We start from the raw sequence: 20,567 nt of genomic DNA on the forward strand, positions 1-20,567 counted from the left end.
TCCTGCAAGGAGGAAGAAGCTAGTTAAAGGAATGCTTGCAGTAAGGCGGTATAAGTGTTTGTATCTACTGCTGGCCTATTGGGATTGAATAGACAGTCTATGGGCAAATCGCGGGTTAGCGGTAACTCCGAAGTGTGAGCAGGATTAGTAATTGCATGGGGATGATAATGAATCTTGACCGTTCATTATGATGAAAATCTACGACGAAGGTTTAAACACAAGAAAGTCGACCACCTTGGCACGAGCAGACATTAATGGCGAAGTGATAGGTTGCAACACTGAATAAAACTTGATTTTGATCTGATTTTAGTCATTCCGCATTCAGCAAAAAGTGGAATTGGAGCTCTGTGTAGTCTAAGAGAGAAGTTCAGTATCAAGCTAAGGTCTTAGAACAAGTAACTTGCTTTCGTGTGTTGAAGGAATTCATTTGCAATTGTCAAATTTGAGTAGTTTTGCGAAGTAAAATTGGGTTGAAGCTGGTCTAGAAAGCAAGAATTTTTCATAATGCCCCGTAAAACTGAATCTGCAAAACAAATGGGGGAGTCTTCGACCCCTAAAGAGAAGAAGAGTCATTGCAGCAGTCTATATTGGATGTGTTGTTGGATTCTGATGATAAGGCCTCAAAGAACTTTTTTAGGGATGAGGCTCAAGGGTGTAGGGATGCTGCAATTCCCATGCCTGGTTGGGATTTGTTCTGGTATTTCTATGATAAGAGGAATAGTCAGGTTCCTCTCTCAAACTCTTGGATCTTGGACCTAGCCAAGTTGATAGTGCCCAATGTTTTTGTTGATGTTGAGCTCATTAGGGTATTGGCACAGTACTACCATCCAATTACAAGGACTACAAGAATGCCTAGTGGGTCTACTATGGTAGTAGTGACTAAATCTGCCATCACTAAGTGTTTCATGCTGAATAAGAAAGCTCTCACTAAAATTGACCTGGAGAAGTTTGAGTAGGATTGCAAGAGTTTAAGGAATACTTATCAGAGTAATGAGCTCCCAATGTATAGCAGAAGAGGTATGAATAATAAAACAGCGACCATTGTAGGCAGTGAGCCATTTTTAGTGGATTTTCAAGTGTATTTCAAAAGGACATACTTTGCCCTGTGTCAAGTGCTTGGAGTGGACGTAGAAAACAAAATGCCTATATGCCTGATGATGATGGCCATGAGAATACAAAACTCGGAGGTGAATATAGAGTTTGACTTTGCCTCAGAGATTAAAAAGAAGATACATGAGCAATTGGTCAAATTGAAGGAGGGTAGAAGTCCATTTGATTTCAGACATTATTTCCTATTTTGTCATTTGATTTTGTACCAAAATAGGAACAAATGGAGCCAAAGGCTAGATTTGGGAATGCTTGATAACCAAGGCAATAGGTTGCCAATTCAACGTTGGTGTAATATATGGGACGAGAGATGTCAAAACAATGATTATGTAATTTACCATGATGATTTCTCAATCACAATTATGGCTACTGTGAATTATCACCAAGGCTATCCTAACAAATAATGGAAGTGGTGAGGCCTTTGGCCCTAAAACCAGAGAAAGGACATACACATAACTTCGGTGACTGGTTTTTCATGTCTAACTACACCCTTATCAAAGTCTATGAATGTCCTCAAGCCCCCCACCATCTGCCTAAATTTTTCTCTAAAAGGGTAGCTTTTTTGGAATTTATGTGGCAAATGATGTGGATGGAGAAGGATGTTATGGAAAGACAAAAGAAAGGCACCTTTTTGCCACATGTGACTGTATGTGCAGGATTTTCTATTGGCTTTGATACTTTAGAAGAATTGCAAAACTATTTAAAGGGAATGTATTCTTTGAGATCAAGATAGAAAGGGTCTTTGACCCTGAAGGCCATATGAATTTTGTAAGACAAAATCTTGACCAAAGTGGCAATCACCCATGAGGTGGACTATGATGAAGATGTTATAAGGAATTGTGTCACAGCTCTTGAGGTTTTCCAAAGAAAAAGAAAACGGAATATTTCAATGAAACTTGAAGAGGAAAAGAAGAAAAAAAACCCAAGTTTTTTAGGGTTCTTTGCAGAAGAGAGTAATCCTCTTAAGAGAATTGATTTGATACTTGATAATTTTGAAAGGTTATATGGTAAGTCAATAGTTGAGATTGAGAGCCAACCATCCAAGCCTACAAAGCTCCCGGTCAAGAGACCAAATGGATTTGTGATTGTTGAGCCTCCTCCAGATGCAGTCTTTGTGCAACAGTCCTCACCAAGCCCACAACATGATCAACCAGTGCCTAAAACATAGAAGATTGATGATCCTGATCCTCTTGTACCATATGAGACGAAAAAAGAAGAAGGTGATATAGATGATGTTGCCAATACATTGAGGGACATGAGAAATGATATAGAGGTTGATCAACCCTCAAAAACACCACCTAGGTATGAGACTGAGGCTCATAAGCCTGATGCTAGGAGGGATGTGCAGGCATAGAATGAGCAAGAGCCACATGAGGATGAGAGGATTGCAGCTTCTTTAAGATTTATAGAGGATGATGAATTCATAAAAAACACTTCAGCATAAAGATTTTTGGATCAAAATGAAAATGAAAGAATTCGAGGAAAGAGTACAAATGAATAAAATGGGAGCAGATGAATCTTGGCATGATGAGATTGTCAATCAAACTTTCAAAGAACTCAAAATAAATGAAATTGATATCACACCTGATAAGGCTAAAAGAATGGTGCTAAAAAGTGACATGTTGATTATTCCTGGCATGGAAGTGCAGAAAATATTTTTGCTTGATCAAGTGAGAAATCAAGATGACCCTATGTTAATTGCAGAATTCAAAACAAGGAATGGGTGGCACAGGGTATAACCCTAAGATTGAAACTTTGCTTGGTAGTTAAAGCATAAAAATACAGAGAAACCAAAGTGTTCAAAAAATGAGGGGCACAGCTATGGTTAAAACACTTAAGGACACTTCGGCACTAGAAGCAACCACCATGACAATGCACTCGACCATGTTTACTCAAGCCGCAGTTAAAAGTATGGAACTCAAATTAGTGGAGTACGAGAAAGCTCAAATAGATATGAATGAAGAAATAAACATATTGTTTATAGAAAATGTGAAATTAAAATAGCAACTCGAGGGAGCAATGTCATCTCAAGGCAAAGAACTTCTTGTATATCAATCCTCCAAAATCAAAAAGCCTAGTGTTGATGCAATTTTTATGGAGCAATTTAATACATTAAAACAAGGATGGGAGAAGGAGAACGAAGAATTAAAAGAGCTCAATGAAGCTACTCAAAAGGGGGCCAGGGCCCAAGTCTTTGATGTACTTGAAAAGGGAAGCTTAGAAGAATTTAACATTTTGTGCTTCTAGTAACTTAGTTATTATAGAGTAACTTGTCTATATATTTCTTGCTTGTATGCAAATTTCTCATCCCATGTCTCCAAGTTCAAAATTATCCACTTCATTCACACACAAAAAATTCTTTGAAATTTTAAAAAAATAACACATTAGCTTTGAATCAGCATATATGAATACCAAAGAGCTTTTGACTTCTCATAATTCAAATAATGACATATATATGCAACAAATAATATATCTTGAACAGGCTACAAATTACCACCTACTTAACTGATAGCCATAATAGAATACATAAACCTGCTTCAATGATACAAAAAAATACTTACATTTTCTTTAGCTTCTTCATAAAGGCCTCGAACACGAGAAGCACCAACTCCAACATACATCTCTACAAACTGGGAAGCTGATATTGAAAGAAAACTAACACCTGCCTCACCAGCTACTGCTTTTGCTAGTAATGTCTTCCCAGTTCCAGGTTCCCCACACAAGAGTATGCCAGCTGAAACCATGTCAAATACAAGCAATTAGAAAACAGAACTGTTGTTATTGCCTCCAGCATAGGAATAAGAGACTCATAAAGAAAAATTATTCCCTTGTACTCCAGAACATAAAATAGTCATAAACTAAAGATGTATCAGTTAGTTTTAAGGTCAAATGATCAATTTTACTTTCGAGATCTAGAATTACAAATCTGAATCCATAATATAGAAGTACACAAGTAATATATGTCAAATTAACAGGAAAATGTACTATTCTTGGAAACTTAAAAATAAAAAAATCTATGTTGATAATTGAGGATTATGATATAATATTTGGAACAAAGCAATTAGAGAACATTCTTTGATTAGAGAGAGAAAACTCGTGTCATTCCCAACCACTTAATATTTGAAGAAACGAATTATGGATCATTTATTCAATTAGGTAGAGAAAATTAAGAACCATTATAGCACGGGTTAGACCTGACGAACCATCAACATCATCATCTATCAGCATCACCATAACAGGGCCACAGTTCCCCTACTTGTAATCCTCTCTTTCTCTATCATGGCTGGAAACACTCAGAACAATAAACTAACTGCACAGTATCACTAATCAGATTTATATATATTATGACATATATGAGCAATCATATCAGCAATATATGGGTGATCATGAATATGCAGAAAAATATATATATATTGTTACAACACTTATTATGTTTTCACAGAAAATTCATACCAAACTGCAATAACCAGACGGAACTGCTGAGTATTGATATCTTATGAAATGTCAGATCTGAATCCTTCGATGTCCTTTCTTGGATGTTGGCATGTTCACTGAATACCCCTCCATTTGGTTTGTAGGGTGGCGACTTCTCTTCAAGGATATGACCAATGAGATGGAGTGTCTATTGGATACTAATTGCATCCCTTCAGTATCAAACAGCCCCTCCTTGTTTAGTTTAATTAATCTTAACCAATTAGGGGAGACTACTGTTAGGAAAAGAGGAGGTGGCGACACATAAGGAAATCACGATCTACATGCATAAGGAAATCACAATCTGCTCACCATAATGACCACGATCTGGTAATGACCACGCTCTGCCTACCATGATAATCACGATCTGTCGCTCTTGCTTGGGTCCATGTTAGGAACAAGAAATTGTGGTCTTACTATAGTAAGACAATTTCTTCGATTGGATCTGGCTGATCAAGGAATATGAGTCGCCAATTTGGGGTATCAAATCGAGGACATGATAGTCCTCCACTCCCAAATTTGCTTGTCCTCAAGCAACTGTAATGTCCCTTTCCTGGATTATCTTGTAGTTTGCCCTAAATTCACAAAATCCAAATGAAACAAGGAACATAACTTAGTTAAAGAGATAATCCTTACCTAAGAATAGAATGAGGTTAGTCTGACTTGGAAACCTGCAACCAAGTTAGATAATAATGTAGACATAATACATATAATATAATCATCTATAGGGTTAAAGGTGAAACACACTTATAGCACATAAATTTCAGATGATCTCATAGAATCAACCATAACGAGGTGCCCTAAATATCTCCAGCCCTAGGGCTAAGAGCAGAAAACCATGTCCCTCTTGGCCTCATGTGGTCCTTAACCATGCTCATGAGGTGGCGTACCTAGCGGAGCCTATACACAGTTCCCCTCCATCATGCTATTCTTCCTTCCCCTTATGATTGAGGATCCCTTTTCTTGTCTACTTCAATAACTAACCACTGTAGGGTTTGGAGGGAAGATTGCAATAGGGTGCCCTTGACTCAACCCTAGGCCCAAGGTTAGGAACTTATCCTCCTTGGCCTCATGCGGTCCTTAACCAATGGTCCTTAAACATCATCATGAGGTGGCCTTGTCGTCCTTAACCATCTTTACAAGGCACCATACCTAGTGAGGAAATCTTTCACCATTCCCCCTATTGTGTCCCTCATCCCTCTACCACAATTGGAGACATCAATAGCATACAAATCATGCATCACAATATGCAAACATTATGCAGCATTATCTTTATTATCAATATACATAGAGCATGTTTGCAAAGATACAAAGTGCATGGATATTAGATTATTCCAAGAAAGTAGTCTACAAATGCATAAACATTGTAAGTGCATAAATGTTACAAGTGAATGGATATTATAAGTCCATATTATTATATTGTTTTCATCTATTCATACCAAATCGCAAGGGTCAATATCCTCTGTGCTGGATGCTTGAGATCTAAACCTTGGGTCTTATGAAAAGATTTCAGTTGTCATATTATGATTTTTTATTGAGGGGAGGGTATCATGATTACTAGATTGGTTCCTCCACAAAGCTCCATTAGTTAATTTTCCCCTTTTCTTTAGATGGAATGCTCTTAAGGTCTCCATCGTCATATCTTGCTTTCTTGCTCAAGTTTCCTTTTGCTTCTTCATCAAATATTGCCTCTATTATATGTATTTGGCTTCCACATATGTCACCTGGTTCCCAATTTCCTTTGCATTTATAACACAAGTTCTTTCTTTTAAGATTCCTCACATTACATTTATGTCCAGGTACCCATGGATCTTTGCACCTAAAACACATCTTTTTCTCTTGGGTTTCATCTTGTTTACAATTGTGTCCTCCTTCCCATTTCCTCTTACAATCAAAACATAGAACTCTCTTCCTTAGTTCTTCTCGTTCGTCACGAGAGAGGTATGTATCCTTGTGCTTGTCCTTCTCATAGAAGTGTTATCTTTTTTATGCCATCTTCTTAGAGTGATCCTTTTGCTTTGCTTGGGCAAAATCCAATCAAGTGGCTTTAAGGATTGATTCTTGGAATGTAGGAGGATCCAAGGCACTTACTAGCCCTCAGGTGGTATCTGTCAATCCTTCTATGAATAGGTAAGCGAGTCTCTCCTTGGATATTCCGGGGACCATAACGGCTAACCTTTGGAATTTTGTGATGTAGTCTTCAAGGGTTCCCCTTTGCCTTATTCTTGTTAATTCTTTGAAATATTTTAGGGGATGAGTTTGGTCAAATCTTTCAAAGAGTCTTCTCTTGAAGACATCATAGGTCTTTATACCTTTGTGGTCTTGATTAATTAGATCATGATGCCACCAATCATGTGCCACCCCTTCTAGATGTAATATGGCAAACGTAATGGCATCTTTCTCTGTAATGGGGCAAAGAGTTAGGTATGTCTCTAGTTTTTGTAACCATACATGAGTTGTAATTTTCCCAACCCATCAAAGTTAGGGATGGACAGTTTTCCCATTTTATTTTGTATATCTTGGTTACGTTGGTTATTTCTCCTTCTATGAACATTCTTCATCCCAGCCTCACAATATGTTGTGAAAGGGATGCTTCTTTTGACTTTGGGGTCAAGCCCTGCATATTCTATGGTAAGTTCTCTCACATTTGAGTTGTTAATTTCTTCATTCTCCATTGGTGATCCCTCCCTAGTTAGGAAAGGGGGTCTATTTGTACTTGGGTTTGATCCTATCATCGTTTCATGATTACTCTCGGATTGGCTGGTGGTGACTTCCCTCTCATGTCTTTGGTTTGGCTAAAGAGTATTGTTTATATTTTGACGAGTTTGGAGTAAGACATGGGTTGTTAGTTCATTCTTTTCCATGAAAACCCTCAATTCATGTTCCATTTGAAAGTTCTTTCCCTTTCTAGAGCCCTAATTGCTCAGTGACTGAATTGCATCAACTATTTTCCCTCAGCCTAGCAGGAACATGCTCTCATACCAATCGTAATGACCCCAAATTATAAATACCCAAATTTGGCATAGATCACAAATTTTAATTGAAACAAGGTAGGGTTAGAGATACCTTTCACTTTGATTGAGACCCTACAAACAAATTAGGAATCATTCATAATCATAATTATTAAGATAGAGCAAATATGCATTAGAAGTATAGATCTAACCACAAGATTGCTTAAATCAGTTTGAGAAGGATCAACCATAGAAGAGATGAGATAGGGTGACTCAATAGGGTGCCCTAAAGATCCTCTACCCTAGGCCCAAGGGCAGATCATTATCCCCCTTGGCCTCATGTGGCCCATGCATCCATAAAAGGTGGAGTACCTAGTGAGGTGTCCTCTAACCGTTCCCCTCATTCTTACCACTTCTATCCTACTTCCCATGATTGAACATTCTTAATGCATTCATTTACCATGATCAAAAGCATGAGGAGCATTCACAAAAGAGTGCCCTGGAAGTCCATCCTTTTTAAACCCAAAGGCAGTACCCCTGTACCCCTTTGATCCCATGGGACTCCCCAGTCTTATACCATGAGGTGGCGTACCTAGAAGATGACCCCAACACCATTCCCCTACTTGTAATCCTCTCTTCCTCTATCATGGCTGTAAACACTCAAAACATATGAAGATATACATGAAAATAAATTAACTGCAGAGTATCACTAATCAGATTTATATTTATTATGACATATATGAGCAAACATATCAGCAGTATATGGGTGATCATGAATATATATATATATATATATATATATATATATATATATATATATATATATATATATATATATATATATATATATATATATATATATTATTACAGCACTTATTATGTTTGTACAGAAAATTCATACCAAACTGCAATAATTAGACGGAAATGCTGAGTATTGATATCTTATGAAATGTCAGATCTGAATCCTTCGATGTCCTTTCTTGGATGCCAGCATGTTCCCTTTATACCCCTCCATTTGGTTTGTAGGGTGGCAACTTCTCTTGAGGGATGTGACCGATGAGATGGAGAGTCTATTGGATACTAATTGCATTCCTTCAGTATCAAACCGCCCCTCCTTGTTTAGTTTAATTAATCTTAATCGATTAGGGAAGATTGCTGTTAGGAAAAGAGGAGGTAGCGATGCATAAGGAAATCATGATCTGCATGCATAAGGAAATCACAATCTGCTCACCATACTGACCACGGTCTGGTAATGACCACAATCTGCCTACCATGATAATCACAATCTGCTGCTCTTGCTCAGATCCATATTAGGAACAAGAAATTGTGAAGATTTACTGTCGTAAGACAATTTCTTCGATTGGATCTGCTGATCAAGGAATGTGATTCGCCGATTTAGGGTATCAATTTGGGGGCATGACAATATGTACAAACTGAAACAATAATCAAATGACCAAAGTGAATGCCAAACCCTAGCTGAATAGAAATAATGCGATATTGCAAACCCTTGTAAATCAAACACACTCTTCTACACAGCAAATTCAAACCCTCATTATGCTGGTATACATCCTCAAATGCAACATAAACAGCAGATCTAAATTGCATGTATCAAATAAATCAAATATGACCACTGATTTATGAATTATAACTGATTTCTTATGGGCAGTGACACTATCATTGACCAGTGCTTATATAAAACCCTTATACACTGATATTAACCAAATATAATAGTAGAATTGCATACTGAATTGCTGGATAAATTGTGACAGCGGCAATAAACAATAGGAACCCCAAATCTGATTTTTATTTATGATATCCAATGTAACAGCAATAATGTATGCAACAGCAGGAACAAATCCTCATAAATTACCCATATTAGGTCTACAAATGATCTAAAATGCCTTTCAATCAGCCAACAATTAACAGCAGCAACAAACCCCCCAAAAATTACCTTTATTAGGTCTGCAAATGATCTCAAATGTCTTCCAATCACCCCATATGTGTGTGTGTGAGTATGTATATGTATATGTATATACGTGTGTATGTATGTATATGTATGTATATGTGTATATATGTGTGTATGCATGTGTGTGTGTGTGCATATGTGTGTATATGTATATATGTATATGTGTGTATGCATATGTGTGTGTATGTATATATGTATGTGTGTGTGTATATACACACACACATATTATATATATAAATACCTCCAAAAGCTGAAATCTTCAATAAATCACTCTAGCGGCACAGTAACAAGTTGATAATGACTTCAATCTATATGCACAATCAAGAGGGTTTTCTTTCTCCAGATTTCTAACACCAAGAGTTTTATGACAAAATCAGATGATTGCTGTATTAATCAAGAGAAGCAAGAGTTTGGTGATTGCAAGGGTGCGAGGTGGGCACTGCCCAGAAGTGTCCAAAGGGTTCCAAGGAGCGGTTAATTAGTAATAGCAGACAGCACATGGAAACTAAGATGATAATATTTGGGCAGTGGACTAGTCTGTCCTGTTATTCCTGATACTGTTCAAAGAAAGCAGAGGGACTTTAAACTTAGCGAATGTGTGAAGTAAGCATTTCAAAACATGCAAACACAGAGCCCCTAGGAGAAGCGAGATACTAACAAAAAGGGAAAAAATAGGGAAATCCCATCTGAAACAAGCTATGTTAATTGCATGATCTCAAATAGCCTATTTTAAAGTGATTTAAAGAGGCTATGTAGTAGTAGAAAATCTAACTAAAAGTGTGATCAATAATGATTCCTAGTTCCATGTGTTTGAAGATGGTTTGGAGATAATTTGCACCCAGATTGCTAGTTGATTTAGAAGAAACTAAAACTGTAACGAAAACCAAAGAAGATGTTACACATAGGGATGTCACTGTTGTCATTAATGTCAAACCTTTGTCAATCACATGTTGCCCCAGTTGTTATTGGTGATCTAGATTTTGGATAGGCTCAGTTGATGTGCAGTTGGTGGTCTGGATGTTTGTTCTCTTGACGTTATGTTGCAGAGATATCTACAAGTTCACATTATGCTGATGAGATGGTATGAAATTATGTTTCAATATGTTTCCGGAGGATTGGTGTTCTTCACCTGGTCCGGAAGTACTTTTGTTGTTTGCTCTGGAGAAACTTATTGTGGACTTGAATAAGTATTTGTACCGAATATATCTTAGGAGATTATAAGTTGCTATTTTGATGAGACAGATGTCATGGTTCTTTTCAATGAACCACTTTATTTGGTTTTTGGTCCGGATTAAACAGTGTGTTGTGCAAAACAAGTTTTGTACTGGTTTATGCATTTTGGTCCAAGCAGTTGGGTGTAAAATGTTTTTGATATTGATTGGAAGGAGTGCCGACTTGGTACACATTAATTTTACATTCTGGATAATGCATTTTTGGGTCAATGCTATGTACACGTTACATACACTTTTGGCCGACCTCGCATTGGTTGTTTTTGGATCCGATCGATGTATATTGAGCAGATTTTCTATGTTAGATATGGATGAAGAAAAAGAAGAAGAGGTGTGAGTGCGTGAATAAGACAGAGCAAAATAAATGACCAGTAGATGCGAAGTGAGTAAGAGCAGAGGTTCAGAAGTGTACAGAGCAGACAGATGAGTATATTCAGAGAACTGGTATCTGCATTCTAACAGATGTTTTTTGTATACATTTCAATCTATTATTCCTATTGCTTTATGAGATCAGTTTTGTATCTTGCTCCAAAGAAGTGATCTTCAGATAAGCATGCCTCTTTTTGTATGTTGCCTAAGGTTGTGCGCCTTAGTCTGCAAGTCCGAAGCAGTAAGATCTTTTTGGCAGGAAGCCTTGTCTATTGTAAAACTGCTACTTTATATTGTGAGTTTAATTTTCACCGTGGTTTTTCCCAGTTTGGGTTTTCCACATAAAAATCTGATGTTATTATGTGGATGTTTTTGTTGTTACTGCTATTTACTTTCAATTCATTGATATGAATGATGAAGATAGAACAACTTTAATTTGATAATATTCTATGAATGCTGATTCACCCCCCCTCTCAACTTCCGGTAGTGTTGAACAATTGGTATCAAAACTTTGGTTCCTGAAAAGTTAGCTTAACAGCTGAGGTAGATCTTGGATTTTGAACACTACGTTTGAAGAAGAATTGAATGACATGGATGATATGGATCGGAATGGATGGAACGATGTGGATGGTATAGTTGACATGGAAGGCAAACTAAGATCGGCTTTGGTAGATCTGGATGATAGCAGAGGGAAACATAAAAAGGCGGTTCAAAAAATTTCCTTTTTAAGAACCTTGTTGGATAGAGGAAAGAAGGTTATTGATGAATTTGAAACTAAGCTAGATGAGAAGACCAAAGAATGTGCAAAGCTTGTTGAAGAAGTTGTCAAACTTAAGGAGGAATTGAAAATTGCAAAAGATCAAATTGATAATGGGTTAAAACTCAAAGGTGGTAGTGAAGTATTAGATGCTGTTTTGAATTCTCAAAAACAGAATAAAGATAAGAGTGAAATTGGCTTCAAGAGAAGGTGAGTGCAAGAAAATTGACAAAGGCAAAGAAAAGGTTAAGGAAAACAAAGATCAGAATAATCGAAGCTTCAGAAATTCAACAAATGTTCGGAGAACTCCTCCTACTCCTATTAGGTATTCTTCTTTTTAATGGTAACTGTTTTTCTTGTAATGGATTTGGACATAGAGCTAGTCAATGCAGAAGTCAGAACAAAAATCAGTCAATTGGTATGAGATGTTATTCTTGCAACAAGTTTGGTCATACGGCTACTGAATGTAGAAGTAGAATGATGAGGAATGGATACCAAAATTTGAACTATGTTCATACTTTTAATGGAATATGCTATGCTTGCAATACATATGGACACAAAGTTGTTGAGTGCAGGACAAATAGAAGTTTTGGGAACATCAGGATGAATGGTAGCAAACCTCAAAGAGGAACAGTATGTCATAATTGTAACAAGATGGGTCATATTGTGAGGCATTGCAGAGGTAGAACAAAAAGATCTAATGGTCCAAAAAGGAAAATTGATATCAACAAAGAAAAGGAGAAGATGAACATGAAATGAGTGAAGAAATCAAATGTTGATGTTGAAAAAAAGACTAAGGATGGATCTGCACCTTCTGTGGGTGCATACCCTTCTTCTGATAATTAGCTCAGACAGTTGTCTGAGGGAGAGATCTTAAAAGCATATCTTTTATCCCCTCTTAGATTGGTGTTGGGTTGCTCTCAGCACTAGAGATGTGTGGAAGTGTTTTCCGGTGGATTCTAAGCAACTTTTTGTTTCGAAACATTTTTGGCAATTGCGGATGTACAGTGTATCAGCTTTTTGGAAAAACCCTAATTGACGATTATATATTGCTTATTCAAAAGTCATTTGTGCAATTGCGATCGAAGAGCAGCAGAGCGCAAGGAGAAGTGAAGAAGAATTGTTCAAGGTATTTCTCTTGTTTGAATCTTTCTCAGATGGCAAATCCTAAAATCATCAGTAATAACGAAAAGGCAAGACCTAGTTCAGAAATCAAACCATTTATTTCAACGTCAAGAGATCAAATTGGAGCATTTTCTGCTATTCTCGACAATGTGGTATGTAAGGAAGATATTTTCAGTTATATTCATGTTCCTTTGGAAGAATATGATCATAGCAAGCTTGGAGATTTCAAGAGAATTCAATTGGTAGATGACGCACAAAGATTTAGGGTTGAATATGGTATTCTAGGGCACAAGGGTTTGAATGCATGGAATGACTTTCTTATATTTCATGATGAGGAGATTATAAGGATAGTTTTGAGCAGAATTCATGAGAATTGTTTGTGGCTAGATCAACCATATAAAATTTTGAAATTGGCCCTAAGTGACTTAACAGGTTTATGTTCGTACGGAACCGTACCTGCTTTGAAGTCTGTCAAGAATGATGAAGCGAACAAGCTAATTGGTGTTGTGTATGATAAAAGAGCCCTACAAATTGACACTATTGACGACCTGGCTATCAGATATTCAAACATGGGTATTTCTTACAAAGTGTACTATAGGAATCGGGAAGGTTCAACTTCCTCTACTACTGTATATGTGGCTTATAAGATGGTAAAGGAGAATATTGACTATGATTTGTATGAATTGTTGAGGCATCAATTGCTAGATAATCTTTAACTGACGAAACTAATTTATATCCCTTCCGGTTTGGATGACTCATTGTATGTTTAGTATTTTACTTTCTTAATGCTTTACCCGAAATGAACAATATAGCATGGAGAAGAGATGTTTCAATTAGTGTTCAAATAAAAGGTTATTTGGATAGCTTGAATGATTGTGATGTTGCCTATCATAAATCCTTTTTGGATATTTGTGTTAGTTTTCATGATCAGATTATCCACAATAAACAGAAAACTAAAGTTGCATAGTAAAGCATACAAATAGAGGATCACACAACACAAGACTACCCTGGGAAAACCTCCCTCTTGGAGGAAAAACCCAGCAACAAATCAGATCTAGATCCTTTTATTAATTGTAGAATACAATGGCAATAAAGATCAGATTACTTATCTGATATAACTGTCAACCTAGGGCAGAATTAGAGTTACAGTCGTAACCCAGCTAGGTCACAATGTAACAACAAAAGACAGCAGACTTATCTCTTTCTTATATAACAATATCATCAGCATACAGCTTCCAGCTCTTCGTAGTTCTTCACTGAAGATTGCAGACCTAATGATGTTTGTAGACCTTCAAGAGGAACTCGCTATCCTCTTCAATGTATTCACTGTCCAAGATCGCACGTATGGCAAATACTGATGGCAGAAGTAATTCGCTGATTCCTTGATCAGAATTCGCATTGAACTTTTAATGCAGAGCACAAGGTCTTCACGTTGATTGTCTAATATTCGGATTGCTTGATTTCATTTTCGACTGTGATATGCTTGTGCATATATACAAGAGGTGAGCCCTATCTTGGGTCGGCCCAATCCATCCTCAGGGCCAACACTATTTATTAGTTCCACACGCCACCATAAGCATGGGACCTAAACAATATAGTTTCCATGTTACAAGAGCCCACGCTACATAGAAATGTGCTAAAATAAGATATAGGACCACACGTTTGGAGAAGGGATGCGTCCTTTTAATAATACAATCATTTGGGCCCAGCTCATCATAAATGATCAATACATAAGACTATACGCCACAAAATGTGTGTGTTGGAGATAGGTCCACACGTTGGACCTAGAGATGCGCCCCTTTACATGTTAGGTCCAGCCCTTAATGGTTTTACACATTACATATAAATACAATAGATAGGGCCCTGCCCTATAAGGATTCGGATGATGCCTTAAGGCAATCCGAATCCTATTTATTTTCCTAACCTAGTTACAAAATCAACAATTTGGAAAGAGTTGATTTTGAGGAATCAGATTCCTCCAGAGATTGTCAAGTGATACAAAAAGGATATTACTTTCCTACTAGATAAAGACAATTGTTTTATTGAGGTTGTTACTCCTAGAACTTCATGAGTTGACAAGCTTCCTTATGAAGTATTTGAAGATGAGTGTATGGACATTATGTAAATATTCCTTAAGATACCTAAGGATATGAATGCAAGAAGATTTGGAACTTTTGAAGAGATTATGAGTGAGTGTGGTGGAAAAAGACCTAGCAAGACTGCATTGGTGCCGAAAGGCAAGAAAGTGAAAAGATCATTTGATGAAGCATCTGCTTCTTCCTCCAAAGTGTCAAAAGGTAAAAGAATTGCAAAGAGATCCGCAGAAGCTGCTACAGTAGAAAGTGATGACAAAGATTTGGCGAAGGCTAATGTGCAAAAGAGTGCTTCAATTATGGAGTTGTTAATTGCCTCCCCTGAAGGTACATTTGATGAAAACAGAGTTCTTGAGATGCTCTCAAAGCCTGATGGTTTGAAAAGAGTTGGTGAGTTGTATCTCACTGTTTCGTCCTCTATGATCACGACACTTTTGAGCAGGCTTGTGCTACATATTTGCTCCGAAACAATCTTGTTCCTTTGAATGTTGTTGATGTTCTCCCACAGGTATTGATAGAATTGTTGATTGAGGGGATGGCCATAGTCGCCAAAGAAGAAAGTGAATCAGTGAACCCTTCATTGAAGGTAATGTATTGGAGAAGAAGACTGAAAGCTACCTAAAGGCATACCATTATCTCAAGTTAAATTTAATTAATTTCAAGAAGATGTTGACACTGCATCTCAACTATACAGATATTGTCCAAGGTGGCCTGCGGCTACAAAACAATTCAAAGATGAGATAGACTCTATTGAGTCTCAGCTTACAGAATTGGCTCTATCCTTCAATATTTACAAAGATGCAAACGGTGCCATGAGAGCCAAGGCTTGGGATCTTCATTCCCAGTTGGCCATGAGACAAAAGCAAATAGAAGACTATGTGAAATTATTTTGTGGACTTAAAGATGCCATGGAATTGTGGTTGTCCCTATTTCTTAGATTGTTGATTGATGCCAAAAAAAAGTTGAACAAAGTGTGTTTAATTCTAATATCTTTGATGTTGCAGTAAATTTATGTGTTGATTGTGAAACTCAAAATAGGATCAATGTCTACTATGCGTGCTTGGAACTCATTGGTTATTGGTTTGACGAATCAATACAAGGACATCTAGCTTGGAAATGTCTAATCAACATTTCTCTTTTCTCATTTGTTTTCTAAATTAATCTGTTGAAGAAGGTTGCAGTTTGGTTTTGTATGTTTTTTTGAAGGTATTTACCCTTTGTCATTGTTGTCAAAGGGGGAGAAATATTGTTAGGGGAAGAGAGAGAATATCTTTTGTTTTGCCATAAATGACAATGAAGGAAATTGTTACACATGGATGTCATTGTTGTCATTGATGTCAAACCTTTGTCAATCTCATGTTGCCCCAGTTGTTATTGGTAATCTGGATTTTGGATAGGCTCAGATGATGTGCAGTGGTGGTCTAGATGTTTATTTTTTGACGTTGTGTTGCAGAGATATCTATAAGTTCACATTATGCCAATAAAATGGTATGAAATTATGTTTCTGAAGGATTGGTGTTCTTCACCCGGCCCGTAAGTACTTCTATTGTTTACTCTAGAGAAACTTATCATCGACCGAAATAAGTATTTGTACCAGATGTGTCTCAGAAGATTATAAGTTGCTATTTTGATGAGACGGATGTCATGGTTCTTTTGGGTGAATTGCTTTATTTGGTTTTTAGTCTGGATTAAACAATGTGTTGTGCAAAACAAGTTTTGTCCCAGTTTATGCATTTTGGTCCGAGCAGTTGGGTATACAATGTTTTTGATATTGATTAGGAGTGTCGACTTGGTACACATTCTTTTTACCTTCCGAATAATACATTTTTGGGTCGATGCTATGTACATGTTACATACTCTTTTGGCCAACCTAGCATTGGTTGTTTTTGGATCTGATTGGCTATGTTAGATATGGACAAAGAAAACGAAGAAATGGTGTGAGTGCGTGAATAAAAGATGGATACATAGAGCGAAATAAATGACCAATAGATGCAAAGTGAGTAAGAGCAGAAGTTCGGAAGTGTACAGAGCAAACAAATGAGTATGTTCAGAGAACTATTATCTGCATTCCAACATATACTTTTTGTATACAGTAAAATCTATTATTCTTATTTCTTTATGAGATCAGTTTTGTAGCTTGCTCTGAAGAAGTGATCTTCAGCTGAGCGAGTCTCTTTTTGTATCTTGCCTGAGATTGTGCGCCTCAATCTACAAGTCCAGAGCAGTAAGCTCTTTTTGGGCAAGAAGCCTTGTCTATTGTAAAAATGTTACTTTATATTGTGAGCTTAATTCTCACCGTGGTTTTTCCCAGTTTGAGTTTTTCACAAAAAAAAAATCTGGTGTTATTGTGTGGGATGTTTTTACTGTTACTTCTCTTTACTTTCAGCTCATTGATATGAATGATGAAGATAGAATCACTTCAATTTGATAATATTCTATGAATACTGATTCACCCCCTCTCAGTTTCCCGGTAGCGTTCAACAGAAGAGGCCAGAAAGAGGTTGGCCAAATACTCGTTTCTGCTTTGAAATAGCAGCACTATAACTTTTTTTGTTCCTTTCTTTTTAATTTTTCTATATCACGTCTGAACATATCTGTGATTCTTTTAGCGGTTGTTCAATCAGTCTGCGTTGAACTCATAATGTTTTTGAATCCTGTGCAGCCATTCATAAGAGCACCTTTGTAAATAAAGACTGCATAGCAGTCTGGTTAGATATATGTAGCACAAACATGGTAAATTTGGTATTTAGAATGGCATTGCTCTTTCAAACAAGTTTTGTTTGAACATCTAATAACACAAATCTAAATTTTCTGTAAAATGTGAAACATCAGAAATAAAAGAAATGGTGAAGGAAAAACTGACATGGAATTTTGGTTCCTCGCCTGCGATACATCTCAGAATATTTGAAAAATTCAACGATTTCTTCGAGCTCCTTCCTAATTTCACCCAAACCAGCAACATCTGAGAACTTAACATCAATTTCAGTATCCAAATATTTTGTAGGCCGTCGTGGACCTTTGGCACGTCGAACACGGGCACCTGAACGCAGAAACTGCATACTAGCCTTAAGCTGTTCGTTGTTCTCAGCCTCTTCGTTCAGCTCGCCCATCAGAGAAGAATCAATATCCTCGTCCAGCTGCCTCATTTTCTCTTTCTCCTCCTGTTCAGCTTGATAAATTTTCTGTCTATCCTCGTGGTCCTTTCTGCGCTTCTTGTGGCTTAGAATAAAAACAACATAAAAAAGCATAAAGAAAAGTATCCCTAGGGCATACTCAAGAGGTTCGTTTGCAGTAAGGTTTCTCCAGAAGTCAGAAGGCTTTTCAATTACAGCGGCTTGCTGCTGTTTCTTAAGTTGCCTCTGCTTTTGTTCCTCTTCTCTCTGCTGCCTTTCCTCCATCTGTTTCTGCAGCCGGCGAGCCTGAGCTTCTCTCGTCTCCCTGAGCTTCTGCTCCGCCTTTGCCTGAATTCGCTGCCTCTCCAATTGAAGTCTTTTCCTCCGTACCTCCAGCAACTGAGGATCCTCTGCCCCTTTTCTCTTTGCTGGTTGCAACGCTTGTCTACTTTGATTCCTCAGATAATTTCCCGCTCTCTCAAGAAATTCAAGCAGAGGGCGGGGCGTAGGCGGAGGTTTTGGCAAGGGAGGAGTGTAGGCCTCAATGACGGCCTTGCCAAGTTCTAACCTGTCCCACTCATTCCAAAAGTTGGCATCTCTGTTGGGCGCCGGCAAAGCCACCTTGAGCACTCTGTCATCTTCGAACACAGCCAGGATAATCTCAGGCCTTGCCTTGGGCTGCGACAGTGGATGCTTTATAATGTGTTTTAGCCTGCCTTGCGCTTTCATTTCCAGAATGTCAGTGTAAGGAATTTTATCCGCCACCACGGGCAACCCAGCAGTCCATGCCTTGCGCTCCTCCAACGGCATCGCCTCCACCTCTTTTTTCTTTGACACTTTTTTCCTTTTTACCTCTGCAGATGCAGCTACCGCTGCCTGGGGGAATCCAGCTGAAACTATCGTCAATGACACGGCAATTTCAGAAAACCTTTGAAATTTTTCTTCCTCGTTGTGGATGTCGCATCTTGCCTGCAAATAGCGTCCTCTCCTTCTCTTCTGCTTAACACCCCAAGTTGAGGTCCCACGCATTGTAATGGACTGCGAAGCAAATGAAATGGCCTCCATGCTATTCGTAACAATCAAGATAGAGTTTTTCAGTTGTCCGGAAATTCTCTGATCGAAGTTAAATTTCAATTCGGGTATCAAGCTTATTACTTGGAATTCCGATCGTTGAACGAAAGCTTATTACAGAGAGAAAAACTTCCACACCCTTTGCACGCTCAATAGAGCGAGTTAAATGGAAGCGTCGGGTCTGGACCTTATCCCAACCAAACATCCTCTCTCTTCCCTGGGTTTATGTTAGGGCTTTATCCTCCTAACTGCTTATTTTATTATTGGGCTCATCGTTCATGTATTTTGAAGGTTCCTCTAACCCATGTGCCCATGAGGCTGCCTAAGTAAATTTAAAATTGTGGCTAAATGGATAATTTAAATAAATAAATAAAATATTATTATTAGTACTATTTATTTATATAAATATAGTATAATCAAAAAATAGTATTAGCTAAAATTGTCCAAGTAGCTATGTGAGGATTTGTTCTAAGAGAAAGTCTTTTCTCTTTCATTTTTATATATTTGTTTTCACACTATTTTCAACATTGTTGTAGTGTTTAACTTTTTGTTTTTCAAATAAGAAATTTTTTAATTTAAGTTTATTAATTAGAATATCTCTATCAAGTGAGGAGAGAGTTTAGCATAGGGAGAGATGTTAGTTTCATTTTGTGTGTTTCTTGTTTTTTCTTTTGATATATCTTCTAATTATATGGTGAATTTATTTATAGAATTTTTCACAGTTTTTCATTTTTAGGATAATTTTTTCTTTTTATCTAAATGGTAGTCATGTTTGTCTCTTCAATGTTTGATGTTAAAATGATAGGAATGGAAGTGAGCAAAGGCACTATTGCAAAAGAAAACTCGTGATCATGAATTTTCAATACTCATCAATCAAATATTTATGGATCACCAATTCAAGAAATTACTCTTAAAAAATTTAAGTAGTGGCTACTAGTTAAAATAGGCTAAGTAGCTACATGGGGACTTGCTCTAAGAGAAAGCATGTTTCCCCTCCATTTTTACATGCTTGTTTCACACTTTTTTTGATATAGTTGTAGTATTTAAATTCACTTATTTCTGAAACAAGAAAATTTTGATTTTAAATTTATTAATTAGAATATATTTACCAAGTGAAGAGGAGAGTTTAGCATAGGGAGAGATGTTAGTTTTGATTTGTATGTGTATTTCTTGCTTTTTATTTTGTTATATTGTATTCTAATTATATAATGGATTTTTTTTTGGTTATATTTATGATAGAATTTTTTAGGGTTTCTCATTTTTAGGACCTTTTTTTCTTTCTATCTAAATGGTAGTCATGCCTTTCTCTTTGATG

The 20,567-nt window shown here is 37.1% G+C and overlaps 1 protein-coding gene across 1 annotated transcript in view; it reads right to left on the bottom strand.

The window, feature by feature from the left end:
• Window positions 1-19,498, bottom strand: part of LOC131065147 (probable inactive ATP-dependent zinc metalloprotease FTSHI 2, chloroplastic) — a 193,644-nt gene extending 174,146 nt beyond the window's left edge. Inside the window, exons 1-2 of the mRNA XM_057999587.2 lie at window positions 17,932-19,498; window positions 3,669-3,841 (exon numbers count right to left, since the gene is read on the bottom strand). Of these exons, the coding sequence (XP_057855570.2) occupies window positions 3,669-3,841; window positions 17,932-19,246 (1,488 nt within the window). The 5' untranslated portion in view covers window positions 19,247-19,498. The remainder of the gene's footprint in view (window positions 1-3,668; window positions 3,842-17,931) is intronic.
• Window positions 19,499-20,567: the final 1,069 nt, after the last annotated feature.

Source organism: Cryptomeria japonica, chromosome 1 (assembly GCF_030272615.1).
Source record: "Cryptomeria japonica chromosome 1, Sugi_1.0, whole genome shotgun sequence".
NCBI lineage: Eukaryota > Viridiplantae > Streptophyta > Pinopsida > Cupressales > Cupressaceae > Cryptomeria > Cryptomeria japonica.